General features: G+C 37.3%; 1 protein-coding gene across 2 annotated transcripts in view; it reads right to left on the bottom strand.

Moving 5' to 3' along the window:
• LOC128013669 (catenin delta-2-like) overlaps window positions 1–26,252 on the bottom strand; it is a 275,599-nt gene that overhangs the window by 11,987 nt on the left and 237,360 nt on the right. For both annotated transcript variants that reach the window (XM_052596797.1, XM_052596796.1), the window contains exons 14-18: window positions 25,966–26,151; window positions 21,832–22,005; window positions 18,055–18,205; window positions 7,708–7,942; window positions 4,340–4,424 (exon numbers count right to left, since the gene is read on the bottom strand). In XM_052596797.1, the coding sequence (XP_052452757.1) occupies window positions 4,340–4,424; window positions 7,708–7,942; window positions 18,055–18,205; window positions 21,832–22,005; window positions 25,966–26,151 (831 nt within the window). The remainder of the gene's footprint in view (window positions 1–4,339; window positions 4,425–7,707; window positions 7,943–18,054; window positions 18,206–21,831; window positions 22,006–25,965; window positions 26,152–26,252) is intronic.

Here is a 26,252-nt window from a genome sequence, read left to right as displayed (position 1 = left end):
TCGTCTCAGAAAGGGTCAATGAAGAAGCTCAATTTCTGCTATAGGTCTGTTCTAACAGGCTACAAATACACAATAAAGAAACAAGGAGAATGTCCAAACTTGCAGTCTACTGAACAAGCTCTCTAACAGTGACACAGTGCACTACCCCCTTGGCATCCCATTTGCCCCTCCGTGACATTGCTTTTGTTGGAAAGGTGAGGAATATATCAAACGGTCTGTCCCTGCGACTCTGTGCAGTTCAAAGCTGCCCTACTTTCTCAACATGGCAGAAACTCTGGCAGGAGAAACCACCGCTCTCCACCTAATGTGCCTGTTGCAAATAATGACATTGGACAGGTATTTGAAGGCTCCAAGGGGAGTCAAGAGAGGCACGGAACAAGGAGAAAACGGTACTTGTCGTCTGTCGACTAAAGACCTCTTCAGCAGGAGAGTTTGTCATTTCCTTTTACTTACGCTGTTGTAAGTGTTACTTGAACTTTGAGGTTCCCACATGAGGAAGAAATGAAAACTTTTACCTTTATTCTTTATGATGATGGGCATTTGGGCTGGCTGTGCAATAAAAGATTCCAGTAAGGATGGATACTTCTTTTGAAGATGTTCCTGCCATTTGAAAACAATACTTGCAGGGAAGACTGAGTTTCAATGTGATTAAAGAATCTTTCTGCGTTCATTAAATCCCATTTCAAGAACTCCTTTCTTTCTTCTTTATCATGTCCGAGAGAATAATGTGCATGAATTGATGGACTTTTCTGCTAAGGTAACTGTTCCTGAGGTGTAAAAAGGGTGAACGGTAAATGCACACTCATCCTTTAAACTCAAAAACTTCAATTTATTCTGTTAATTCCAGTTGAACGCATGAAGCACCATTACGGGACTGATTCTGACTCAGACCAAGACTGAAAAGACCAAGCAGACCATGCAAAGATGAGTCATTTATGGCAACCTGCCTACCCGTGATTCCTCAATAATGCTGCTTAAGAGTCAGACAGAAAAAAAACTTCTGGTGTGGAAATGTGCACTGAAGCAAGCCAATGGCAAGCGCTCATTATTATACTCCCAGAGGCGGATGGAGCCAGAAGCGTTGCTCTTGCTGTGTTGGCTCCCTGGGGTCGCTGAGGCAATTGACTACCCTGATACTTCCTCGTAGAGAGTGTTGGGGAGGGATGACTGTGGAATTGCATCTCAGGAGGCTGCCAGCTGAATGCAACACCTCTCAGCAGAACATGAGTCAGGCTTCAGGCTCAAGATCAATAGCATAAGCAACTTCTCTCTTCTCTCAGGCTAGAACTTCACTTCATCTTAGTCCGGCTCTACGTCATACTGAGTAAATCAAGCCATGCGCTTCTAGGCTTTCTCACAAACACACACACCTTATTAGTAGATAGAGCTGGAAGCCGTCTGCACTTCTTCAAAGATTTCTGTCTATGTAGATCAACTGCTGTAACTTTATATGAATTAGATGCATTTTATTATGCAAAATTATAAATATGCATTACAGGCCAAAAAGTTTTCAAAAAGCAGTTTTGAAATCTGTTTACAGTACATCTGAACCTCCCAAGAGCATAAATGCAATGTGCAAACTCAAACAACGAATCTGTGAAATATAAAAATCATTCAGGCTTTAGTCTCCCGCAAATGGCCAGAACACAAAGAGAATGTTTAACAAATATATTTTAAACAATATATAAATATAATTTATAAATACAGTCCACAAGAGAAAATAATAGTTGAAATTATAAAATTGACCCCTGAATGATCCACAGCTGTGTTTTTTTGTTTAGTGATAGTTATTCATGAGTCGGTTGTTTGTCCTGAACAGTTAAACTGCCTGCTGTTCTTCAGAAAAATCCTTCAGGTCCCACAAATGTGTTGGTTTTCCAGCATTTTTGAACCCTTTCCAACAATGAATGTATGATTTGGAGATCCATCTTTTCATACTGAGGACAACTAAGGGACAAAAGTTAAATTTACCCTGATTTCAAATTCAAAAAGTTTTTACCCCACTTAATGCATGGTTTTTCCTTCTGGAGCATCAGTGAGTGTTTGAGTTCTTATTTATTTATCTATTTATTTTTTACATAACATTTACAAAAAAATTAAAGAAAGAAAGAAAATAATCAATAGTGATATCAACATATATAAAATAATGATATATATATATATATAATAAAATTTTTTATAATTTACATTATTACATATTAATTCCTAAAGAAATTATAAAACAAGAAGCCAAAGGATAATAACGCATACAGGACCCACAGAACTAAGTATATTATTTAACACTGTTACACTCCATAACTTCCTCCAATGCTGGCAAGAACCATCAAAACCAAAATATCACAGATGCTTCCTGGGCACGAGGCCATTGTTCACAGCCTCGGGAGGTGTCTGGCTTCCCAAACCTCTTGTTTTTTCACTTTCCTCCCTTCTTCTCTCTCAGCTTCATCCATCACGCCACCCAAAACACAAAGAATCATGCCTCAGGTGGCCCGATGCATCCAACTGACACCTTTCATTTCAACGGAGGGAGAGAAAGACACATCCACGTGGAACAACTGTCATTATGCACTCATGAGATGAGAGACGGGGCTCTGCAAATGTTAATAATGGCAATCTCTTTCTTGCTGCCCTTTGCTTAATACCATCCCCGGTGACATTTCCAGGGCTCAGCTGGGTTGGAGGAAACAGGTTAGGTTGTGGGAGGTTTTTAAAATCTTTGCAAACCCATGCTGGAGGGGGCTGGAACGAGTGCGAGAGGGATCCACAGAACTCTATCCCTCGAAAATCAAACAGAGAACTGTTTATAATAAGCATTAGTGTAGATTTAACAACTTCGGCCTCTGTGATGATGCATTTATAGCTCTGGATGTCCTTCATGTCCTTGACCTTGTCACTTTGTCTACGTCAGCTGAAGCAGCTGTTCCATAACCTGCCTCAAGGCGGCATGCGAACACAACGCCACTGTGAACCTGTGAGCGCTTCAATATTATTTATAGATATTTAGTCAGCTAGCATAATGGGAATCGGCGTTCCATCTAATTACTCTCTTTCATTATAATCTACACATGGTACCTTTTCGTCGAACCCCTCTAAATATTGAAAAAAAGACAGAGAGGGTAATTAATAGTATGTGCACATGAAATTAGAGCTCGTAATTCGACATTGGCTTTGACGGCGACGAGCTCAGCGGGGTAAACTCGCAAACATCCATAATTACATATCATTACAGACATTTTTCAACAGGCATTGTGAATTCGCTCTCCGATGCAGTTCGGGGAGGGGGGCGCCTCTATTTTCTCAGACACACTTCTAAACTCATCTCGGCGGTGCAGGCAGTTCCCTCTTGACCTTTTCTCATCTCTAAAGGTCAGCGTCGCATCCGCCACCGTCTCCTTGGGCTGTAATTCTTCAACGCCTTCTCAGAAGAGCCAAGTGGGCAAAACGACACATTATAGAGCCCGGTCCGGGGACGTTCCTCACCACCAAGCGTCATATCTGTCAGGACAGAGATTGCGCAGCGAAGGGGAATGGTGTGTTCTCGCAGCCTAGAGGCTTCTAGCACTTGTGGGGAACGGTGGTCTGCCACAACCCCAAATTTCTCTTCTCATGCTCTTATTAGTAGTTCACTTGGGAAAATTTGGCTTGGTTTGACCTTGTTAATGTTTAAAACTACTTTGGCTGCTCATTATCTGTGTTTGAATGCAGCATGAGGAGTCTGGCTACATGTAAATAGGTTAATTCCTATCGCCCTTAATTAAATTTAATTTCATGAGCGCATTGTCTATTCAAAGCCCCCAGACGCTAGCTTAAAAAGTTTGGTTTGGAAATGAAAATAAATCGACTTTTAATTGCTGAAATATGGCAACATTCATACAAGGTCTCCCTCACATCAGTCTATTCACCATGCTGTTCAGAGCATACAATACGTTCTGAATGGCATCAGCACTCGCCAAGGCCAAAGTTTTTCTACAATAATCTGCAAAGGAGACATCTGAACGGATACACACAATAGTAAGTGCGACAAGCGCTTATTGAATGGAAATATCTCTTCAGCCTGGCCGTTACTGCTCAATAGAGCATTCATTGCTAGTCACTGCGGATTAATGTTTTCAGGCGGCTACAAGGTGTCGCGCTGAATAAATAGTGGGTCGCACATCTTTGTCATAGAAAAGGGATACAAAAACACTTCTCTAGTTTGTTTTCCTTCTAAACTTTTTCTTCTAAAAGTTCCAACCCAATCGTGTGGGAGTGGGAGATCAGTTAGCATGCTAAATGAATGCTTCAGGTTGGGACGGATGAAATGGGATGCAGCTGTCGAGAGTGGAAGCAGGTCTCCTACCTTCTTATAAAGGCTCCGGAGATCTCTGTACTGCCACATGCTACTGAGAACCTGAGATGCTGCCTTTACCACTTTAGGTGAGTGTCTGTAAGAAAGAGAGAAGAAAACAAACAAGTAGAGTCAACAGAAATAAATAGGCAAATGGTTTCAACAGTCAATTATTATTATCTGTTAAAATCTGGCAACATTTTAAAAGCATATTACTGGAAGATTTTTTTTTTTTTAAATAAGTAAATTATTTTATCAAATAATTATAAGAAATTAATATTAAATCACTTATTAAATTTGTATATTATTATTTATTTTCTTAACATGTTATTGATTTATTTAAAGGAATATTATAAAACAACATACAAATAATAATTCATCAAATTTTGTAAAAACCTTTTTTTTTTTTTTTTCAAAAGTATTACACAATTGTTTCCAACAATGATAATAAAAAGAAATGTTTCTTGAGCAGCAAATCAGCATATTTTAATAATTTCTGAAGGATCGTGTGACACTGAAGACTGGAGTAATGTTCCTGAAAATTCAGTTTTGCCATCAGCAAAAAATTACATTTTCAAATGTATTAAAATATAAAAAGTGATTTTAAATTTTGTTTTTAACTGCTTTACTGTATTTTTGATTAAAGAAAGCCTTGGTGGGCATATGAGAAGAAAAAGTCTTACCAACCCAAAACTTCTAAATAGTATTGTACTTTTGATGTTTTGATGGATGACATCACAGAAAATATATTTTTGGATACATTGCATTTTGAACTGAACACACACGCCAAGTTAAAACCAATTCTCCAGTATATCTATATGCAGCACATCAGTATACACATAATTGTAAAAAGTTTACAAAATATTCCAACTTCAATTTCAAGATCAAAATGCCAATGTACCAAAACATAACAGAGGAAAATGAAAATCCAATCCTGGTACATTGTTGCTCAGATGACTGTTCCTATGGAAGCATTTCATGTTTTCTATGCTTTCTCTGCAACGGCCAGCAGCTTTTGTTATGATTAACAATGCACCACAAACAAAAGAAACAATCCCTTGGTTCTCAAAACTGACACAAATTGTTTGACTTCAGCTGATTTGATAGAACAGCTGTGCCTTTTGTCTTCTGCCGAGCCGAGTCAATCCATTTCTGCTCAAAGGACACAATGGAACAATTTACAATTGCCACTTGAAATGAAGTTAGGGGAAAATCTTTGAACATGGCTTTAATAGAGGAAATGAATGCTGCTCATCCTTCATCATTTCCTCTCATATATGACAAAATGGATTCTTAGAGGTGGAGCTGTAGGTTTGATTTGTCCTTCCCCTCACCTTTCAACATGGATTTTAACACGCTCAGATCTTCAGTTGACTCAGGCTCGGCTCAAATTAAACCCCTCACTTTGGCAATGTAAAGTCTGTCAGATTTGCTGTGAAGTTTGCATCAGTGCAGATTTCATAAAAATGGAAACTATTCAGTAAGCGAAGAGTTGTGTACCAAAAGTTTTAAATCACAGTAGATTTTTAATGTTTCTATATTTGTTTCTTTTTAAATAGCTCATTATATATATGAAAAGAAAACAAGTTATTCAGCCAGGAGCAGTGAGTTCATTTTTTTGCCATATGCATGATGTGTTAAGCACATATCACAATCAGCACCAAATCCAAAAAGTCATCAAATCTGATGCACATTAGAACAATCACACTGGTTCCAGCTACGTGCCGGTACTAAATCAACTAGTTGCATTATTGCTATATCCAGACAAACAAGCACCCGAGAGGCTTGTCCCTTTGATAACCTCTCAGCAGGAAACTGGAAGCAGCTGTCATAGCCATATTGGCTCCAATGGGGTGGGCACAGTGTATGAATAGCTGATGGGGATATAAAAAGCAGTGGCATGAAGTGTCAGTTTGATGAGGGTCGGACTAATGTCTTTGACAATGTCATCACTCACTCATTGTCAGACTGCCTACTTGGTGTTTGTAAGAGGCTAAAGCAAGCAGCATATAATAAGGCTTGATCAATTCAAATGATTATTATAAAATTTAATTTGATGATGCACATTTGAAACACCTGTTGCATGTAATAACATGCCATGTATTGCAACTGAATACGTCTATTAATACACCAAATATATACATATACAAAACAATACAAAACAATAGAAAAAATAAAAATAACATAATACTACATTTTTTGGTTGCACTTTATTTTAAGGTCCAATTCTCTCCATTAACAAACCATTAACTAGGACTTTTGCTAAAAAAATAAATAAAAAAAACTCCTAATTTGCTTCTTATTAATAGTAAGGTTAATGATTAGGGATGCATATGGTCATGCAGAACATCAGCTTAATTAGTACTAATAAACAGCCAATATGTTAATAATATGGATGCTAATAAGCAACTAGTTAAAAGTGAGAATTGGTCCCTATACTAAAGTATTAAATTTTTTAATCAATTTTGTAATTATGCTATAATCCTTCTAAGTTGTTATCAGACAACAAAATGATTATTTTTGATTTCATATCAAAATTAGAAATTAGCTTCATTTGGCTAATACACAAACACAAACTTGAGGAATCTGTTGTGTTTTCCAGAACCTCCATGCGGACAATAAAATTTCTCGTGTGTTTGTGCACACTCAAAATGAAATAAAATAAAATAATAAAGTAATAGAACCAAAATAATAAAACAAAACAAAACGATAATAATAATAATAATAAAAAATATATACAATTTTCACTTTCAGGTTTAAATCACAGTTTTTAATCACATCTGGATCACTCCGTATATCTTCCCGTGATTCAAAAAAAACAACAAGCCAGTGTCAAGGATTGGCAACACTGGTTTTTACATAAGTTAAGGGAGTTTTCTTCCACATTGTCATAGCAGATAACACTAAAGTCTGTTGAATCACTGTTACATACAGCCTTGTGATATTTAGCTTTATTCTCAAGGAGACTTCAAATCAAACATCAGCTCTTTATGTCAGCTAAGGCAAAAGTGCACGTGTTTTTGTCATAACAATTCAGCAGGCACTGAATGAGCGACTCATGTCGGGTGCATTGCAGATGTATATATGATGTAGCCGAACATCTGTAGACAATGTGGCCTTGAAGCTCATGAAATGCTTATTGAGGTCTGACTTATACCCTGCATCTCCTTTAAAAGGTGCTGGAACAAAAGTAGAATCTGTAAAATTAAAATGTGTCCTAGAGCAATGCACAGATTCTGGTAAACAAAATAAATGGCCGACCTCAGGGTCCATGAAAACACGAGCAAACACAAAACCATGGCCTACTGGGTAGCATGCACTGCAGGTCATTTAGTTAGTTAGTGATAAGATGTAAGCTTATTATAAAAAAGACAACTTACTTATCTCCTTTACTCCTAGCAATACCGATGAGCTTCTCAATGCCCCCGGCGTCTCGTAAGGCCTTGGCGTTCTCCATGTTCTTGGTGATGACCTCGTGAAGGGCACAACATATAGCCGTAACGGTGTCATCGCACATGGTTTTACCCGCTGTGCTGTTTGCCGTCCCCCCGCTGCTTCCACTAGCACTGCTCCCACCCGGAAGACGGTGCACCAGGTCCCGCATGGCATACTTACCTACACAAAGACAAAATATAGACAGAGAGAGCATAAGAATGTGGTGATTAGCGCTGAAATAATTATGACAGTCAGAATGACATTTTTCACAGTCAGTATGACTACTGTGCTACAATTTATTCTTAATCTGGAGTATAATAATGCAGGAGCTGCCACAATTCAAGAATGTCAGATGTGTGAGCATCGCTGGATTTCTATGGAGGGGGTGCTATCCCGACTGCAGCGTGGATATATGACTCACTCTACTTTAACAAAGGGAAGAAAATTCGAGAAAGTGAGAAAACTCTGACATTAAAAGAACAGCAGGGGATGTGTAATTTAAATTGACTTGGCAACATTCAACAGCACCGTAAAAGAACTTGACCAGTGGGAGAAACAAAATGATTCTTGAGATTATGTGTTTGTGTCGGTGAAACTTGAGACAAATTTGTGCCGTAACACACTAAGTGATATTAACAGGCAATCAGAAGCGCAATGATCGCTACAGGATGTTGAGTGCTCTTTCCTCACCCAGTGGTGTATGGGACACCCCTCACAGCGTTATGAGCCAATAATCATATTAAGGTTACATTTGCCTAGAGAGGTTTTAGTCCACATAAAAGCCACATCAAAGTGGCAAATATAATGTTTGTTTGCACAGACCTTTCATGTCATACAAAGGAGGACTGCCCTGGAATTACAACCACCGGAAACAACGCAGAAATCAAGTCAAAGTTAAATGTTAAGATTAAGTAAATTAAGTAAAAATAAACAAAATAATCATATTGTGAGATATAGTCACACGCTGAGATAAAAAGTCCCATTATGATATATGAAGCCTCATTATGAAATACAAATTCAAACTGTGAGATTTAAAGCCACATTATGAGATAATAAGCCACACTGTGGGAAATAGTCACATTATGAGATATTATGTCATACTGTGAGATATGAAGCCACATTTTGAGATATAACATGGCTCTGTGGAATACTTTATTCTGCGATTAACAGCTGGCTAGATGTACATTTTACATGGATATATATGTACATGTAGTCACAAAAATACAGTATACATGAAAATTTTGATATATACATTTAAATATTGAGATAAAAAGCCATATTATGAGATAAAGTCCCACTGTGAGACAGTAAGTGACGTTATGAGATATTAAGCCACATTTTGAAATATAAATGAAGGGACTGTAGAACTCCTCGCATTACCTTGATCTCACCAAGAGAAATAAAGGTACTGCCATGTCAAAAAAGGGCATTATATATTTGTTGATTGCACTTAAGGAGATCTAAGGTCTAGAATCATCTACCATGCACATGTTTAGTTCTGCATTGGAAAAATGTGAATAGCGTCAGGGGAAGCCCACTATCAAAGAGTCCACATTTTTCATTTTGTTGTTTTGCAGCTCCAGAGAATTTTTACATTTAAATAAGAACAAAACATGAAATGCCTCTATGTAGACATCTGTTTTAATGATAAAACTGGTGTATAAATGAACACAAGCCTAGAAGATGTTTCTGTGAAGTAGCCATCCAAATTCAAGAAGAACAAGAAACTAGTTTGCAACCGGGTATTTTCAAGATTTCACGCTGCCACTTTAATCATCCAAGCGCTCCAATATTTTGACCTTTGAAACACTGAAGAGTCCTTCTGCTTCTGGCACGCTATTATTCTATCACAGAAGCACACAGCTAATGAAATTAATCTAAGGCTGTTCAATTCTTTCCGCTAATTCCAAATGGTCTCCGAAGGAGAAACACAGACGTTATTTTCTACATGAAGCATACTGAAGAAGGGCTCCGTTTATCACCAATAAGCTTCCAGTTAATTGGTGTCTCCTTATCTTGTACCCGCAGGCAAAATCGTCTGTCTTGCGTGAGCTCACAATATGGAGGAAGTCCAATGAGATGTGAGATTTCTCTGAACAGTGAACTGTGGGGAAAAACATGATATTTACTGAATAATAAAAACCTGGTAAAACTATTGATCAGTGATACTATCTCATTGTTCATTTAATCTCCAATATTCCAACAATGAGCCTCTTCATTACACCCAAAGTGAAATAAATGGATATCCTACTGCTTCAACATACTGTATAAATATCAATGTAATAGAATTTAATAATATTTCAATATATTTATGTCTATAATATATATATCTCAATATATATATTGTTATTACTATTTCTACAATTAAACATTTATTTACTGTCACTTTTGATCAATTTAGTACATCTTGCCAAATAAAAGTATTATTATTATTAGTATTATTATTATTTTATTTATTTTTTTATATCCTTACTTTCCTCAAACTTTTAAGTGGTTTTATATCTCTGGTTCCAAAAAAAATCTTAAGCAGCAAAAACAGTTTTCTGTATTGACAATAATAAGAAATGTTTCTTGAACAGCAAATCAGGGTATTAGAAATGATTCTGAAAAATCATGTGACACTGAAGTCTGGAATAATGGCTGCAGAAAATTCTGATTTGCCATTATTTCATTTGCCAGGAATAAATTATATTTAAAAAATATATTAAATTAGAAAAACAATATTTTAATTAGTAACAATATTTTACAATATTACTGTTTTACTTTAATTTTGAATACAGCCTTGGTAAGCAAATGAGACTTTAAACATTTTTAAAAGCATAATTAATAACACACAAAATGATAAAACCAGAACTCTGACTACTTTGAAAATTTACAGCATAAGATTTAAAGCATCAAAAAAGAATTGAAGTATCAAATTTGGCTAACAACAGGACGATGCACATCATGATCAGGATCCCACAGAGGAAGAGTGGCATGGAGAGGAGAAAAAGGTGAAGTGTGGGACATTTTCAGTCCAGTTTTAGGCTTTATTATCACAATGAAACACATGATTGCATGATTACGAGTAACCATGAGCTTAGGACTCTTCAAGTCCAAGCTGCCGATTTTCAAGAACATGAATTACTGCAATTCTGACAGGTTTAATTCTGAACATCCGTGGATCTCAAAGCAAACCTGAACATGAGAAACAACAGTGGAGAAGTAAAAAGTGCTTTAAGTAACACATTCACACTCCTCGTGATAAATGAAGAGTCTCTTTATGGACTCAGCCGGACGATTCTGCTACATGACGATGAGATCTGGTGACTGTATATGACCCAAGGCTAACCTTGACTCACTAGAGTGCCTCATCTAGAAGCTCTTGGGAATACGATGGCTTAGTGGTAATCAGAGGTAAGTGCAGACTCTCCAGCTTATAAAAGCCCATTCTCCCACAAAACAGGCAATCAGCTACACGGCCCTGGGCCATCATTAGCTCCAGAAATACACAAGCACCCACAGACATTTACAAAGAGAAAGAGTGTCCTTTCGTTATTGCTGCTTTTATGTACACTAAATTCTAGGTGCCCAAGTTAGTCAACATAAAGGACATTAAAGGCAAAGTTCAGTGTAATTTTCCTCACATTCATGGTATTCCAAACCTGCATGCTCTTTCTGTAAAACACAAAAGTAGAAATATTTAAATAATTTTTATGCAGTACAAAGATAGTTAAGAGAGGACAAAAAAAAAAAAAAAACTATGCAAGTTTTCACTTAATAGGCTATATTGCAAGAGTGGATTCTTAAAAAAAAATCTGTTATAACAGCACCAGGGTTACGTCCTGTATGAATTTCAGTATTAGATTTTAAGCTTGCATACATGCATACAATATCAAAATAATGTGCTTTACACTACTGTGCAGAAGTTTGTAAGATCTTTTCAAAGTATCTTATGCTCAGCAAGGATGAATTCATTTGATCAAAAATACAGGAAAAATGTTATACTATTGTGAAATATTTTTTTAATTTAACAATAATTGTTTTCTATTTTAAAACATTTTAAAATGTAATTTATTCCTGTGATCCAAGCTGAATTTTCAGCATCATTACTCCAGTCTTCAGTAGCTGGGTTTTCATCACCCTGCTTTTATGCGCATTTTGAATTATCGTATCAGAATTGAGAATGATGGGAACGCTGAATTTCCAATAAAAATGCCTTAATTCGCAAAAAAGTTTTTACACTTACTTGACTTGTGCAAAAAAAGTATTAAAGGGTAAGTTCACCCAAATATGAAAATTCTGCCATTAATTACTCACCCTCATGTCGTTTCAAACCTGTAAGAACCATTTTGGAGAATATCTGCTGGACCTATGCTGTTCTGTGTCAGCTACGTCACGCCAATACATTGTTTAAATTCAGATCAAATCACTAGGGGTGCACAATATATATATCATCTGATGATTAATGCGCATCTCGCCAGCTTTACTGACTAGATGCCCATTAATCATCAGCCGATATATATCTTGCACCCCTACAAATCACAAAAACTTAGGAAACCTTTCCGGCGTGAACCAGCTGACTCAGAACACTATAGCATATTTTTGGGTGAACTAACCCTTTAGTGCGAATAATGGGAGATGGAAATGCATTTTGCGAATAAATTCCCCCAAGCGCATCAAAAAAGTAATGTGACATTTGTAACGATGGAAGTTTTTACCTTCCATCAGTTTATCTATACTACTGCAGAATAAAAGTAATAATTTATTGAACAAACATTTGAATAGTAGTGTACAGTACATACTTACTTCAAGCAGCAAACATCACTCTATTTCTTTGGGGAGAACACGTACAGGTGGTTGACAAGGCATATAATGAGGAGAATGGCATTATATACTTTCATATTATAGTGGATCCGAATAAAATGAAGAGCATTAATATTCACAGTCAGAGTTCAAAGAGAGTTGGTAAAACGTTCCATGAAGGCCTTAGGGTTCTTGGCTTGGTTTAAAATGTCACACAGTGGTGAAAGGCTCTGGGCAGCATCTCTGTGAGCCTTTATCCTGCAATAACATTTAAATGGATCCAAAGAGGTTTTTTTAACGAAGCTAACAGCAGAAAATAGCCGACTTGGACATAAAAGAGAAGTAGAAACAACAAAGCATTCGAAGACAGACCTTAAAACAAAATTATTCTTAAAGGTTAGGGAGCAAATTAAATTGGAAATCAGCCACCGAGGAGACCATTTGAAGGGAGAACATCCGGCAGCGTGGCTTTCAAGCGCTATATCGCTCTCTATTACCGCCTTTGATGTCTGTCATATTGGATTAATAGCAAAAGACCTATGGATGCAATTTCAAACAGAGCCACCTTGTGGAGTGGCGGCTGGGACAGATGGAGAGATGGATTGAACGGCTGGATTTGGCCACGGAAAAGATAAAGTGGCGATTTTCTAGTGTTATTATTATAAAGCAGCTCTTTTGGTTTGAGACACCTCTGGCAATCTCTTAATGAAAGAGAGAGAAAACAGATAAAGGAAGGGAAGATGGAAAAATGACCAAACGGATGCATGAGGGAGCGTGTGAGAGATGGGAAGATTGGCTGCAAATTGAAGCGAGAGAGGAAGGCGATTGGTCACAGCCGCGCACACACACACACACACTTAGTTATTTCTCTAAAGGCCAGTCTGTCGAGCACATCCCCTCTTTTTTCATGTGCAGGTGGGTGGCAAATATGAGTCTTTCAGGCATCAAATCTTGGATGAAACTTTCAATGATGGATCAGAACTTTTCAAATCCCTCTCCATCAACTGAAATGTCGGACCTTTGAAACAAGCCCAGTAAAGCTGGTTCTCAAAGTTACAGCACAACTTCAAACATTTCCAACAAATCCACCAAGCTTTGTCTGCTAGTCCTCTGAAGAACGTGTCTTATCAAGGTCCGCGTGTCCACACCAATACCCTCCTATTTCAAGTTTTGCCACCTGAAAGTTTGGAGAGTCCTTCCGATTACAGCTCTCACTACTCTGTTGCTCATCCAATTCTATGCTTAATGTGCATCTGCATTCATCCACGCCTGTTGTGCCTGATTTTGTGCATGTTGAAGCCTCAAACAGCATCTTGGGGGATTTTATACATCACGTTTCAAATTCAGCCCCTGGAACTCATAAGAACTCCACAAAAAATATCCACATTTGGATATTTTGCCCACATCAGGAACTTCAAGGCAGATTAATTGATGCTTTTGTGTAGATAAAACAAGAGTGAATGGGCAAAGAAATAGAGTAAAGCAAAGAGAACAAAGAGTATGTAGGCTATTAATAATGATCAAGAGTTCAGAATATAAAGGATTTAAATATATGGGAAAAAAAGATTTTTAAAAGTCAATATGTGCTTTAAGGCAAAAAACATTTTGTGATAGTGTTATTCCTATTTATATATTTTTTGTTTTAAAAACATATTACATGAATTATAAAGCATTCAATTAAAATCAAAAAGAAAGAGTAAAAGAAACCTGTAAAGCATTATAATCATATTATTAAAATAAGTAACTTCATATATATATATAAATTACAGATTAAATAGTGAAATATGCACATACTACATATATAGTAGTCTAACTAAAGTCTTCCCAATAAAATGTAAAGCACAGGATTCATAAAATCTAACCTTTTATTTTAAATCCCACAGATGTTGACTGGGAAATTTGTCCTTTTTTTTGTCCTGTTGAGTGGGTTTTAAAGTTGGTCAAATATTTTGGGACCTGACAAACCTGCTTCCAGTAAACAAAATATTTCCTATATTAAATTGTATACTATACTGTATATTAAAAAAGGAATCAATATATATGATATTTAATAATCACAAAAAATAAATATATAAAATAAATATATAACATATATATATATATATATATATATATATATATATATATATATATATATATATATATATATATATATATATATACATATACATTAATGTATAAATTAGATATTTAATGAAAAAATATATCTTAATAAAAACTGAAAAAAGTAAAAAAAAAAAAAAAAAAAGATCAAGTTAGTGCTTCTCTCTACCACCTTTGCTTAGCATGAATGTCATCAACCTCAATCCTGGAGATATGAACAGCAACAAGGCAGAAAAAATAATTATAAATGAGAAAAGGTCAAAGCAGAAACAGAGATTACATTTGTACTGTACCTCAGGGTCTATAAATGTCAATGAGGTTCAAAAGTACACATAAAAACAAAATTAATTCAAATGTATCAAAATGTATTCTCTTTTAACCTAATGTGTATGGGAAATAGCTAAATAACATGGATCTTCTTACACAAAACTAAAAAAAAAAAAAATCTAGAAAATGTACAATATCTAAAGCTTTTGCTTTTGTTATGAACATAAAAACTTAATCTAATATAAAACCCATCATAATTATTTTTATGTTATCATGGCAAATGAGTTATTTATGTACAGCACACTAAAAAGCACCCTACAGTGATATTGACCCCCCTCCACCCCAGAAAACAAAACAAAGAAAAAACAATTTGACACTAAAGAAACTCAAATTTTATGATCTTGCAAAGTGCTGTTTATCAGCATATGTACAGTATCAAAGCTCCAGGATACAGGCTGATGCTTTGAACTTAGGCTGTTGAATTAATTTATACAAACAATTAATCTTTATTTTAATACAGGATCAAACGGTAGGATTGAATTGGCCATTTACATGCATTTCATGTGCCCAGTTTCCATCCCTGAGCTAAATGTAGAATGAGCTCAAATATAGATTCAGTGATCAAACACGTAAACAATTACGCATGAAAGGAAGAGTCTATGGGAGAAGTTTTAAAAAGAGGGACCTTATGATTTTATTGCTCATGGCTCTCAAAAGCTTTTGATGGACGGCCATGCTGAACTGTCTAAAAAAAGCAAAGTGTGAGAATAGCCGCCAGTCACAGACTGAGTTTACTGCACACACTTGTCAATACAAATCAATTTAGAGTCTAAATGTACTCTACATAGACTCTGCTATCTGATAAAAATATCAATTTATGTGAGAATCAAATGTACTGTATGCAAGTTATTTTTGCATAATACACTGAGAAACATGCTAAATCTGCAAAGACAGGATGCACATTTCCATGGCAATGCATAATGAAGACAATGTGATCTGCATAATCTAAAATGATTTTGGATGATGTGCAAATCTAGGCAGACTCCAGGTGGCAATTGCAAACCAGTTGTTTGGGGAGCCTAAAACCAGCGGCAGATGAGACCGGGGAGCCGTTGCCATGGAGACGCCGAAACTCACCAGGGAAACCACATTTATTAGCGGGTGAGATCAATAGCCTGCCAGTGATGTCACTGAGAGAATTTCAAATGGTGTGAATCAGTGTGAGATGGGATGAAGGAAGGAAGAAATCAAGCTCTAATTAAGCACCTGATGCAGCGGACCACTTCCTGTCGTTCAGACAGAGCCTAGTGATGCTGTGTCATGTACTCATTAATACGTCTAATTCACAAGCAGTGTAATGCCAAACACCTGCATCTCAGTTTGAAGGCAAGGTCATCTCCCAATTGCAGAACCTCAAAGCTTCTGACATGTTTGGTGGAAACAATTTCAATTATTATTCACTATTCAAAGACATAACCTGAGCTCTCCTAATGCGGTGTAGAGCATCAAGCGATGAAAATCTCATCTCTTCCATGTTACAACAGTGGAAACGTGATGAAGTACCACTCAACAAGATTCTGGGCAAATTCCACTGAAAGTGAACGTAACTATGCCCTACTCATTCTGAAGGACAGAGCACTTGAAGAGAGCACTTTGAAGGGTGCAGGGCTTAACTGCATTGTGTGTACACATTTGGAACATCTTACCAGAGGTATATTTATCTGATTGCTACCTTGGTAACACATTAACATCTAATTATATTCTTAAGCTTGTTGTAGCAAATTGAACTTACTTTGGGTTTATGAGTAACAAATAAATGTCCTTACTTAAAAAAATTAATTGTGAGGATGTTTCACCAGGAATCACATGAGCAGAAAGGACGAAATTGCTTAGTCTTGAATAGTCTTTCCTTCCTTATGGGACATGAGTGCTGTTGTGTCATGTAGAAAATCCATTTCTCTTTCAGGTTAGAAGCAGCGCGAATGCTTGGAGCATTTCGGAAATAGAACCGGACATTGGTTTACTGTCTGGGATTTGTTTTGTCAATCCATATCAAATCCTGTGTAGACAGAATTGCTGATTATAATGGGTTCCGTCTATAGTCGCGTGGCACACTTGCATCCGATGTAAACGGGGTAAAATTAGAAAAGAGCTCCTGTTCTCATCAGTGGAATATTTTATTTGTTTGTTTTGATGGATGCAGGCTGTTTAGAGAGACTAAAAGTGAAAGATAAGGCAGTTTTGAGCCTGACTATATTGGATCCAATGGTAATGTCGCATCACATGAGTGTAAGTAAATGTGTTTTACCATTATTGCATTGTATGTTCCAGAATGTTTGATATACTGTGTATTTATACATTTTTAACCAAAATGACACGTGGTTTTCAGAGTGTCAAAGTAGCATCCATCTGTTATTTTAATAAGCAAAACTATAAGCCAATCACAGCAGAGGAGATTTACTTGCGAGACTTAAATGCACCCCGCCTATAAAAACACTGATAAAAAAACTGTTCTGGGGCTCAAAAACAGAACAGAAAATAGGCTACTACTTCTAAATTGTTTTTAAAAAAAGTAAAATCACACTAACATTGTAAGTGAATTTCAGAGAAAATTATATAAATAATAAAAATGATAAAAAACTGCAGCGAGAATTATATGAATGCTCTGTAATGATGTTAAGGAAGGGCCATTTGTGATGGAACCCTTTGAAAAGCCTCCAAAACCTGTCACTTTCAGTAAAGTCAGCTGAACAATACAAAAAAAAAAAGACATTAAAGACAGAAGAATAAAACAAAACAACAAACTATAAACTACAAATCACAAAACAACAAAAATATATACAGCATATAAACAGTTGCCCAAAAGCCATCTGCCAAGAATGTGCTAGTTCAGCCTGATGCCTGCTAGACAATTTAAAATGATGAGTGGCCAGGAATGTGTAATAATAAAACGACAGTTACGAACAGTCCTCTTTACCACACTGGCTAAAACATAAGAGGCTGGACTTCATTACAGAGAAGCTGTTAACCCTGAGCTCTACACATCCAATGGATCTGAACCATTTGAAACAAAGTGAATCATGGTGGCTGATCAAATAAAAGATGACAGTCAAGAGAGGGGGAAAAAAAGGCCGTACCAATTAACTCTTTGTTTCTGACGTCCAAGGCCATGTTTCTGAGTGCGGTAGCGACGGCACACACCACACGGTCGTTGTCTATCCTCAGCAGCTCCACGAGGATGGGCAGACCCTTCTCTTTCCTCACCGCCGCACGGATGTACACCGACCACTATAGGGACACACACACACACAAATACACACACACAAACAAATAAACAGGTGTAAGTCACTAAATATGACAAATGACACCTTTTGGCCACTTTGCTATATATAATTCTTCATATCAGCAGTTTTCAGGAGATCATGAAGTGTGTCGTCATAGTTGGATATGCCATGTGGGTAAAAGTCTGTAAATTGTCTCATTTTGGATCAGCACCCCGCTTGAAGTGTAATCACACTCCCCAGGTTCCAGTGAAAGACTAGTACTAGCTCAGAGCTCTAGCCTTCTGAGGTTCTCGATGTATGACCCAAGCTGTGGGATCATCCTTTATCAGTGACGGAGTGTCAGCGCAGATTAGACTCTGTTCTATCCTGCACTTCTGCTGTAACGGGGGAGACCACAGCATACGGCCCAGCAGGCATCCCCTCATATTTCTCATTTCTGATGAACTCTCTATGTGTGCATAAAAAAAAAAACAAAAGAGTCAAAACCAAAAACACAGTGACAGAGCGGCTCTGTTCCAAAAACTAGTAAGCAGCAGACCATAGGCTCACTCCAGAATTAAAAGTAGTTTCAAATTCATATTTTTGCTATTTAAAATACCCGTTTTCTATTTTAATATATTTTGACATTTAATTTACTCCTGTAATAGCAAAGTTACATTTTCAGTATCATTACTCCAGTATGATTTAGTGCTTAAGAAATATTTCTTATTATAACAGCTGTGCTGCTAAATATGAAAAAATTATTTGATTGAAAAAAAAAGTTCAAAAGAACAGCATTTATTTGACAGAATTTGATGGTTTGATGTTTTTTTTTTTTGCATGCTTGCTGAATGAAAGTATTGTTTTCTTCAAAAATAAGGATTGAAAAGCACGGCTTATAATAATATATATATAATGATATAAATATTTAATTTAATAAAATAAATAAAACTATTAGTAAAGCCTCTTTCGTGTCATACATTGTTTTTCTTGAACACACAGAAACCTTTAAAGATTTATGTCCTGCACATATTGACCTCTGACACATCAATACTGTAATCATGGTTTGATGTTGCATAATCACCAAACAGCAAAGTACAGATTGATTTGTAAGGACTGCTTGCTCCCTTTATCTGTTGCTAGTCTGAGTGACGTGGATGCTCATTCATTTAGTGTAGTTCGAAAGAGAAGCGCTGGTGGTAGATAAACAGATAAACACTTTTGCATAATGAAAATATGCACCATGAATTAATTCAGTTGAGTTAAACAATCACTACACTTTTAGCTGCACTGCTCGAACACCATGAAAAACATTCTGCTTGTGTGATGAATATATGTTTGGAAATTCTCATTTATGGTTTAGAAAAACATAATGGGGGCAATAGTCTGGAAGCACAAATATTTTACCATTCCATACTTCTTTTTTCATATTTATCCAGTACTGGAAATGACTAAAAATCAAATTCCATACTTTTTCATACTGCATAGTAACCTTTGCCTATGTAGAGTGTTTCAAATGAATCACTTGTTCGTTTCCAGTTAGGATGCTGCCTAATATGGTGTCTAACAAGTCTTAACATTTCATTTGTCACTCAGTTTCTATTTCTATTTTCTATTTTAAATCAGGCAAAGTACATCACAGAGGCAGCTTACTAGGTTTAGGAACAGAAAAATGGCACTAAAAATGAGTGTGTTGAAACTTAAATCTTTCATTTAGTGAAAATCAACGTCACAGTTCTTTAAAACTTGTTTGTATTATAAGTAATGCAATAAACGAAATATTCTGATTGAAAAGGAGTTCTTGACGAGAAAGCATTCTTCGCGCTTGAGTGTTTTTCAAGTGAAGGGCTTTGTTTCCATTTCCTAGTACACACAGCGTGGGATTTGATAATCCCACTGACCGAGATGGACTTTGAAAACATAAACAGAGAGCTTAGTTCACACATATTAGACGAGGGTTCGATGTCAGTGCTTCTAGATGAACAAACAGAGGAGCCAATTATGGGAACTGAACGAAATAGGCAGACAGACCCCGTCTCTCAATTTGTTTTACTTTCCTGTTTGTCTCTCCAACAAACTCAACCCAACAGCAGACACGTATACAACCTGTTGCCCTGTAGGTGTGGAGAGGGGTCGCAGGGACAGCACTTTCATTTAACTTCTTGAAGGGGGTCTAAACTTGTTATGAGACTTCAAAACCAATCCAATCCCATTGCATCTGTCTCCATCTGAGAGTATTGATCTTGCAGAGCATATCGGGTGGATTAGAGCTCTCGAGCAACAGAGGTAAAAAAGCTTTTTGTCGCTGAGAGATGGTGAAAAGGATGTGAGAACAAAGAGAGAAGCAGGGGTCAAAAGGGAGATTGGTACTGGTTTTAACATCTGATGAAAGCAAGTTTTATAGGTCAGGAAAAAAATGCAATTTTACACCATTTCTTCTGGCACCCTTCAATAAATTTAAATCGTGACAACAACAAATAAAACCTTCGGTGAAAACAATTAAAGAAAACATATCTGGTATCAGAACGTAATGGTAAAGGTCTTCTGAGTGGTTTTTTATCATGCTGCTATGCAGTTGTTTGTCTGATGCTACAGGTGCATCTCAATAAATTAGAATATCATAGAAAAGTTCATTTATTTCAGTAATTCAACTCAAATTGTGAAACTCGTGTATTAAATAAATTCAATGCATACTGAAGTAGTTTAAGTCTTTGGTTCTTTTAATTGTGATGATTTTGGCTCACATTTAACAAAATCCCACCAATTCACCATCTCAACAAATTAGAATACTTCATAAGACCAATAAAAAAAAACATTCTCAGTGAATTGTTGGCCTTCTGGAAAGTATGTTCATTTACTGAACATGTACTCAATACTTGGTAGGGACTCCTTTTGCTTTAATTACTGCCGCCATTTGGAGGTGTTCAGTTTGTGGCACTGCTGAGGTGGTCTGGAAGCCCAGGTTTCTTTGACAGTGGCCTTCAGCTCATCCTCATTTTTTGGTCTCTTGTTTCTCATTTTCCTCTTGACAATACCCCGTAGATTCTCTCTGGGATTCAGGTCTGGTGAGTTTGCTGGCCAGTCAAGCACACCAACACCATGGTCATTTAACCAACTTTTGGTGCTTTTGGCAGTGTGGGCAGGTGCCAAATCCTGCTGGAAAATGAAATCAACATCTTCAAAAAGCTGGTCAGCAGAAGGAAGCATGAAGTGCTCCAAAATTTCTTGGTAAACGGGTGCAGTGACTTAAGTTTTCAGAAAAAAACAATGGACCAACACCAGCAGATGACATTGCCCCCGAATCATCACAGACTGTGGAAACTTAACTCTGCACTTTAAGCAATTTGGGCTATGAGCTTCTCCACTCTTCCTCTAGACTCTAGGACCTTGGTTTCCAATTGAAATACAAAACTTGCTCTCAGCTGAAAAGAGGACTTTGGACCACTGGGCTACAGTCCAGTTCTATCTATCTATCTAAAAAATCCAGAGAGATAGAGTCATAATTAAATCCACAAGGCAAAATTAACAATGAATGCTGACACATAATCATCTGCTAATCTACTTTAAACAATATTTGATAACACTTGGCCCCCAAGCCATTTCTTCAGCACAGACAGATACATACACAAGGTGACTGACCGTAGTGCTTACCTTCCAACTCCCAGCAGCCAGGTTCTGCAGTGCCCCGGCGGCCCCCTCCAGCGTGTCCGGGTTTGAGCACTCAGACAGGAGGGTGAGGTAGGGCTTTACTATCGAAGGATGCCACAGCATCTGAATGCCTTTGGGGGGCTCAGCAGTATCTGGCAGCGGTCCCACACCATCCCACTACAGAAACAATGATGTGACATGAAAAACAAGTCAGACAGACAGGAAGACAAACAAAATCCATCGCCATCAGCACCTAAATCCTCATAAAAGGGGTTTCACACTGACATAAATCTGCAGTGACAAAGCAACTTGATTTATTTTCAATGAACAACAGTGAGAAAAGTTTGACTTTATGAAAATGTGCAGCTATTCAAATGCCAACGTGAAGTCAGTGAAGAAAACGTGATATGACAAAGAAGTTAATGTGATTTTACTCTTCAGCATGATTTATATATACACTAACATTCAAAGGTTTTTAATAATGTTGTAAAATTTTTTATTTTAATGACTAAGGCTTCATTTATTTGTTAAAAATACAGTAAAACAGTAATGTTTGGAAATATTATTAAATTTAAAATAACTGTTTTCGTCCCACTTTAGTTTGGGGACCAAATCTCATTGTTTCCAGTACCTTCAGAACTCATAACAAACAATTCTTTTTCAGTGCTGTTTTGCTGCTTAATATTTTTGAGGAACATGTGCGGAAATGGTAATTCTTTAAATCACAATGGTTTTTTCAGGATTCAATGATCAATAGAAAGTTCAAAAGAAGAACATTTATTTGAAATGGCAATATTTTGTAAAAAAATGTAATGTCTTTTACTGTCACTTATTTATCATTTTAATGCAGCTTTGCTGAAAAAATAAATCATTTGCTTTACTCACTGATCCCAAACATTTGAACAGTAGTGTATGTCAATATATTAAAAAAAAAGCATCTAGGAAAACTGCCTCAGAAATTATTCTAAGCAAGTCATATTCATGAATTAATAATCATTTCTTTTCACTGTTATATAGTATGCACTGCTGCAGTTTGTATACTTTACAAACACTTTCTCCTCCTAAGAAAAGTTTGATCAGATTTTCTACAGCTATGACCACCAATTACATTAAGGCATCCACCTCCTAGCAACCATCAGTACAGCGACCCGGAGAACTCCAGAGATAAAATCGCGGTCATTTTTATGGGCCAAAAGGCAAATGTAACCCCCTTCACATACACACAAACACCACACGAGGAGATCTCTTGACAAATCGTAGCCTGAATAGACCCAGAACCAGGCAGGAATGACGAGCTGTAAGTCTGCGTTTGAGGCGTGTGGGTGAGTCAGTTTGAAAAGTGCTGGTCTCACAGGCTGACCTACTTTCAGGCAGATCAACTTGTGAAATACCTCAGCGTCTTAAACTAGCTCTGGCACTCAGCCTCACTCTCTTCCTTCATTATTAATGAGTCTGTTTTCATCTCCCCCCGTTGCTGGTCGGAGGAGCGGCTCTGTGGTTCAATCAGCTGCTGGAGGGTGGAGAAGCCCCATGAGGCTGCTGCTCCACCATACCGTGAACGCAGAAGAAATGCTAAGAGGCTGAGAGGAGACGTGGTTTAATCTGTTGTTTCACTATATGCAAACACTGAGGACAACATTCAATCTTACACAATGACTGTCATAAATGTCATAATTTATCAATGGAAAAGGTGCTTGATAAGGTTGGCATCAGGGTCAAAGACACGCTGCATATGTCCAGATCTTTCATCTGATTAAAAAATAATGACACTTCTTCTACGATGAACATGTTTTCAATTTCTGAAAAAATAAATAAAATAAATAATAATAATAATAATATAGGTGATGTAATTTGTGGTGTAACTATCCAGAGATTGTAAAAAAGAAACAAAGTTTTATAAGCCTTGAAAATCTTTTATTATTATTTATTTCAAACACAAGCAATGACGCAGTTTTCAAATATTCTTAATATCTGGAGAACTTCTGTCTGCCAGCGTGAGAGAAAATATGACAGGAATGACCAATGTTTTTATATTAAAAAAAAAAAATTATATTTATAGATTTATGTAAATTTATTATTTATATTTAACAATATATTTTTATATATTAAGTGATTCATAAAAAAAGAAAGTAAAGAAAATGTGTTAGATATTAGACAGACAGACAGACAGTAAGTAGACAGATGTATTTTCAGAAAATGTGTCTTTTTAGGCATCTAAAATGAGTAAAATCTGCCTAAATCTGCCTAAATGCTACTCTTACAGCTTTTCAAAGCCCAAAACGAGAGTTACCCTCAATCTAAAAATGACAATGTGATCTTAATGCTTCTTCTGAGCTATCAGAGCGTAAAACAGCGTCTCAAATTGTCAAAAACTTTCTCTTCGCCCTTTTTCTGTCAGCAAGCTTTAAGCATAATGAACGCTCCATGCCCCATTTCTCAGAGTAAACTCAAAGAAGGGTATCAGTGCTTGGTGGGCTGAACCTGCTCTGGTTTACATACTCTCCCCTCTCAGTCAATTAGCTACACTAAACGCCACTGCCCTGCCCAACAGAGCCGCGGCGGCGGCACGCTCTGGTTTCCTGGGCTACCTTGCTGCCACTTAGTGATAAATGATTTAACGGAGTACATTAGCCTTCTGTTGCCCGGAGGCCCAGGTGTCCTCTTTCAAAGCATCTCGGCTGAGGAGAATGTCCGGCACATGATACGAGAGGGTAATGGGGAGAAATAGCCCTCTTTACAGTCCAACAGGCAGAGATGGGTATCCTTGCATCTCTTTCCTGATTGGAAGAGACACATCTGACTGAATCCTAAAACAGATCTGCAAACTCATGTATGGGTTTTGAGGTAATGAATGAAGGAAATGCAGCTTTGAATGTTCAAACGCAAAAGACGACGCAAAACATCCCCACGCTATGTTTAATACACCAGTCTCTGCTGTCATAATCTCAACAGAGCAATAGCTTTGATGTATTATTCCACTCTGACTGCTTTTAAAGTTTTACCGCTTCTTGCTAGGCACGGAGCAAGCGGAGGTTGTTGTGACGGACATCTCTTTCACAGCAAACGCAGGTTTTATTTTAGTTTGGGAGGATTATATTCAGCTATCGGTGGCTACAGTATATCACCAGCTATTAGCTTTATGGCTCCTCTGGAACGAGACATATCCAGAGGGAGTTGTGTTACACAACTGCTCTCCCACCTTCGTGCTCCCCCTCTTCGTCTGCACAGAAGACTTTTCCTGCGTGAGATAAATTAAGAGTTTCCTCTGCTGTAAAAAGGCTGGGTTTTCCCCCTCTTTCAGTCTGACACCCACAAACAGTGTGATTTATCAGCCGTAGAGCGTGTCACTGGGGAAACACACCATCTGACTGTGCGGCTCTGTGTAGGTGGTGAGCGTTACGTTTGCAGAGGAAGTAACTTATAAAAAGGCAGCGTGTAAATCTGTTATTTGGGGAATGCACTGAAACATAAATTGGGATTATTTTGAGGCAACGGGGGGTGTAAAAGGAAGTTGAATATGCTGATTGTGTTATTCATATTTTGATATGAAATGCCGACTTTTTCGCTGGGATCCCTTTCAGAAGCAGAGGAGCATTTTATAGAGAAATACGGGGTGGTGATGGCGCAGTGGATAAGACAAATGCACTTGGTGTGAGACCCGGGTTCGACCTGGGTTCGAATCCACTGTTAGACACCAATGTGTCCCTGAGCAAGACACTTAACCCCTAGTTGCTCCAGAGGCGTGCGACCTCTGTCATATATAGCAATTGTAAGTCGCTTTGGATAAAAGCGTCAGCTAAATGAATAAATGTAAATGTAAATAAAGCTCTCTTTCTCTAGCCAGACAACACAAAATGACATTCACAACCAATGTGACATAAGTGAAAATTAGGGTATATATATATATATATATATATATATATATATATGTATATATACTGTATGTATATAGCAAATTAGCTGTCCTACCGTAATAGATTGTTACAATGTACACATCACGAAGTAGCACTTAAAGTCGCGCATGCACAATCCCACTTTCTTTGCCATTGCCGTTCCATCAGCTGTTGTTGCTTAAAGTCCCTATTGTCAGCAGGTGAGGGCTACCAATGCTTGTAAATGATGCATCAGGTGGCCTACCTGGTCCAGGGACTTCTTCTTCTTTTTCTTCTTTCCCCAGCAGCCTGAGGTCTCTCCGTCCTTCCCGCTGGCATCGCTACAGAGGAGGCCATCCAGCTCGTCCGTCCCCATCTGCTGTCCCTGAGACGTTTCAGCTGCAAGCCGATACGAGAGGTTCCTCAAAATGCATACACAGTTTTCTATGGTCTGGCAGAGAAAGAGAGAGACAGATATTGGGCAGGTATTAGTCTAGCACCACTGAGCTCTTGATAGAGCCCATCTGGCAAGAGGGGCCAAACTTCATCTAT

The sequence above is a fragment of the Carassius gibelio genome, chromosome B24 (assembly GCF_023724105.1).
Source record: "Carassius gibelio isolate Cgi1373 ecotype wild population from Czech Republic chromosome B24, carGib1.2-hapl.c, whole genome shotgun sequence".
Taxonomy (NCBI): domain Eukaryota; kingdom Metazoa; phylum Chordata; class Actinopteri; order Cypriniformes; family Cyprinidae; genus Carassius; species Carassius gibelio.
This window is presented reverse-complemented; position numbering and strand designations above follow the sequence as displayed.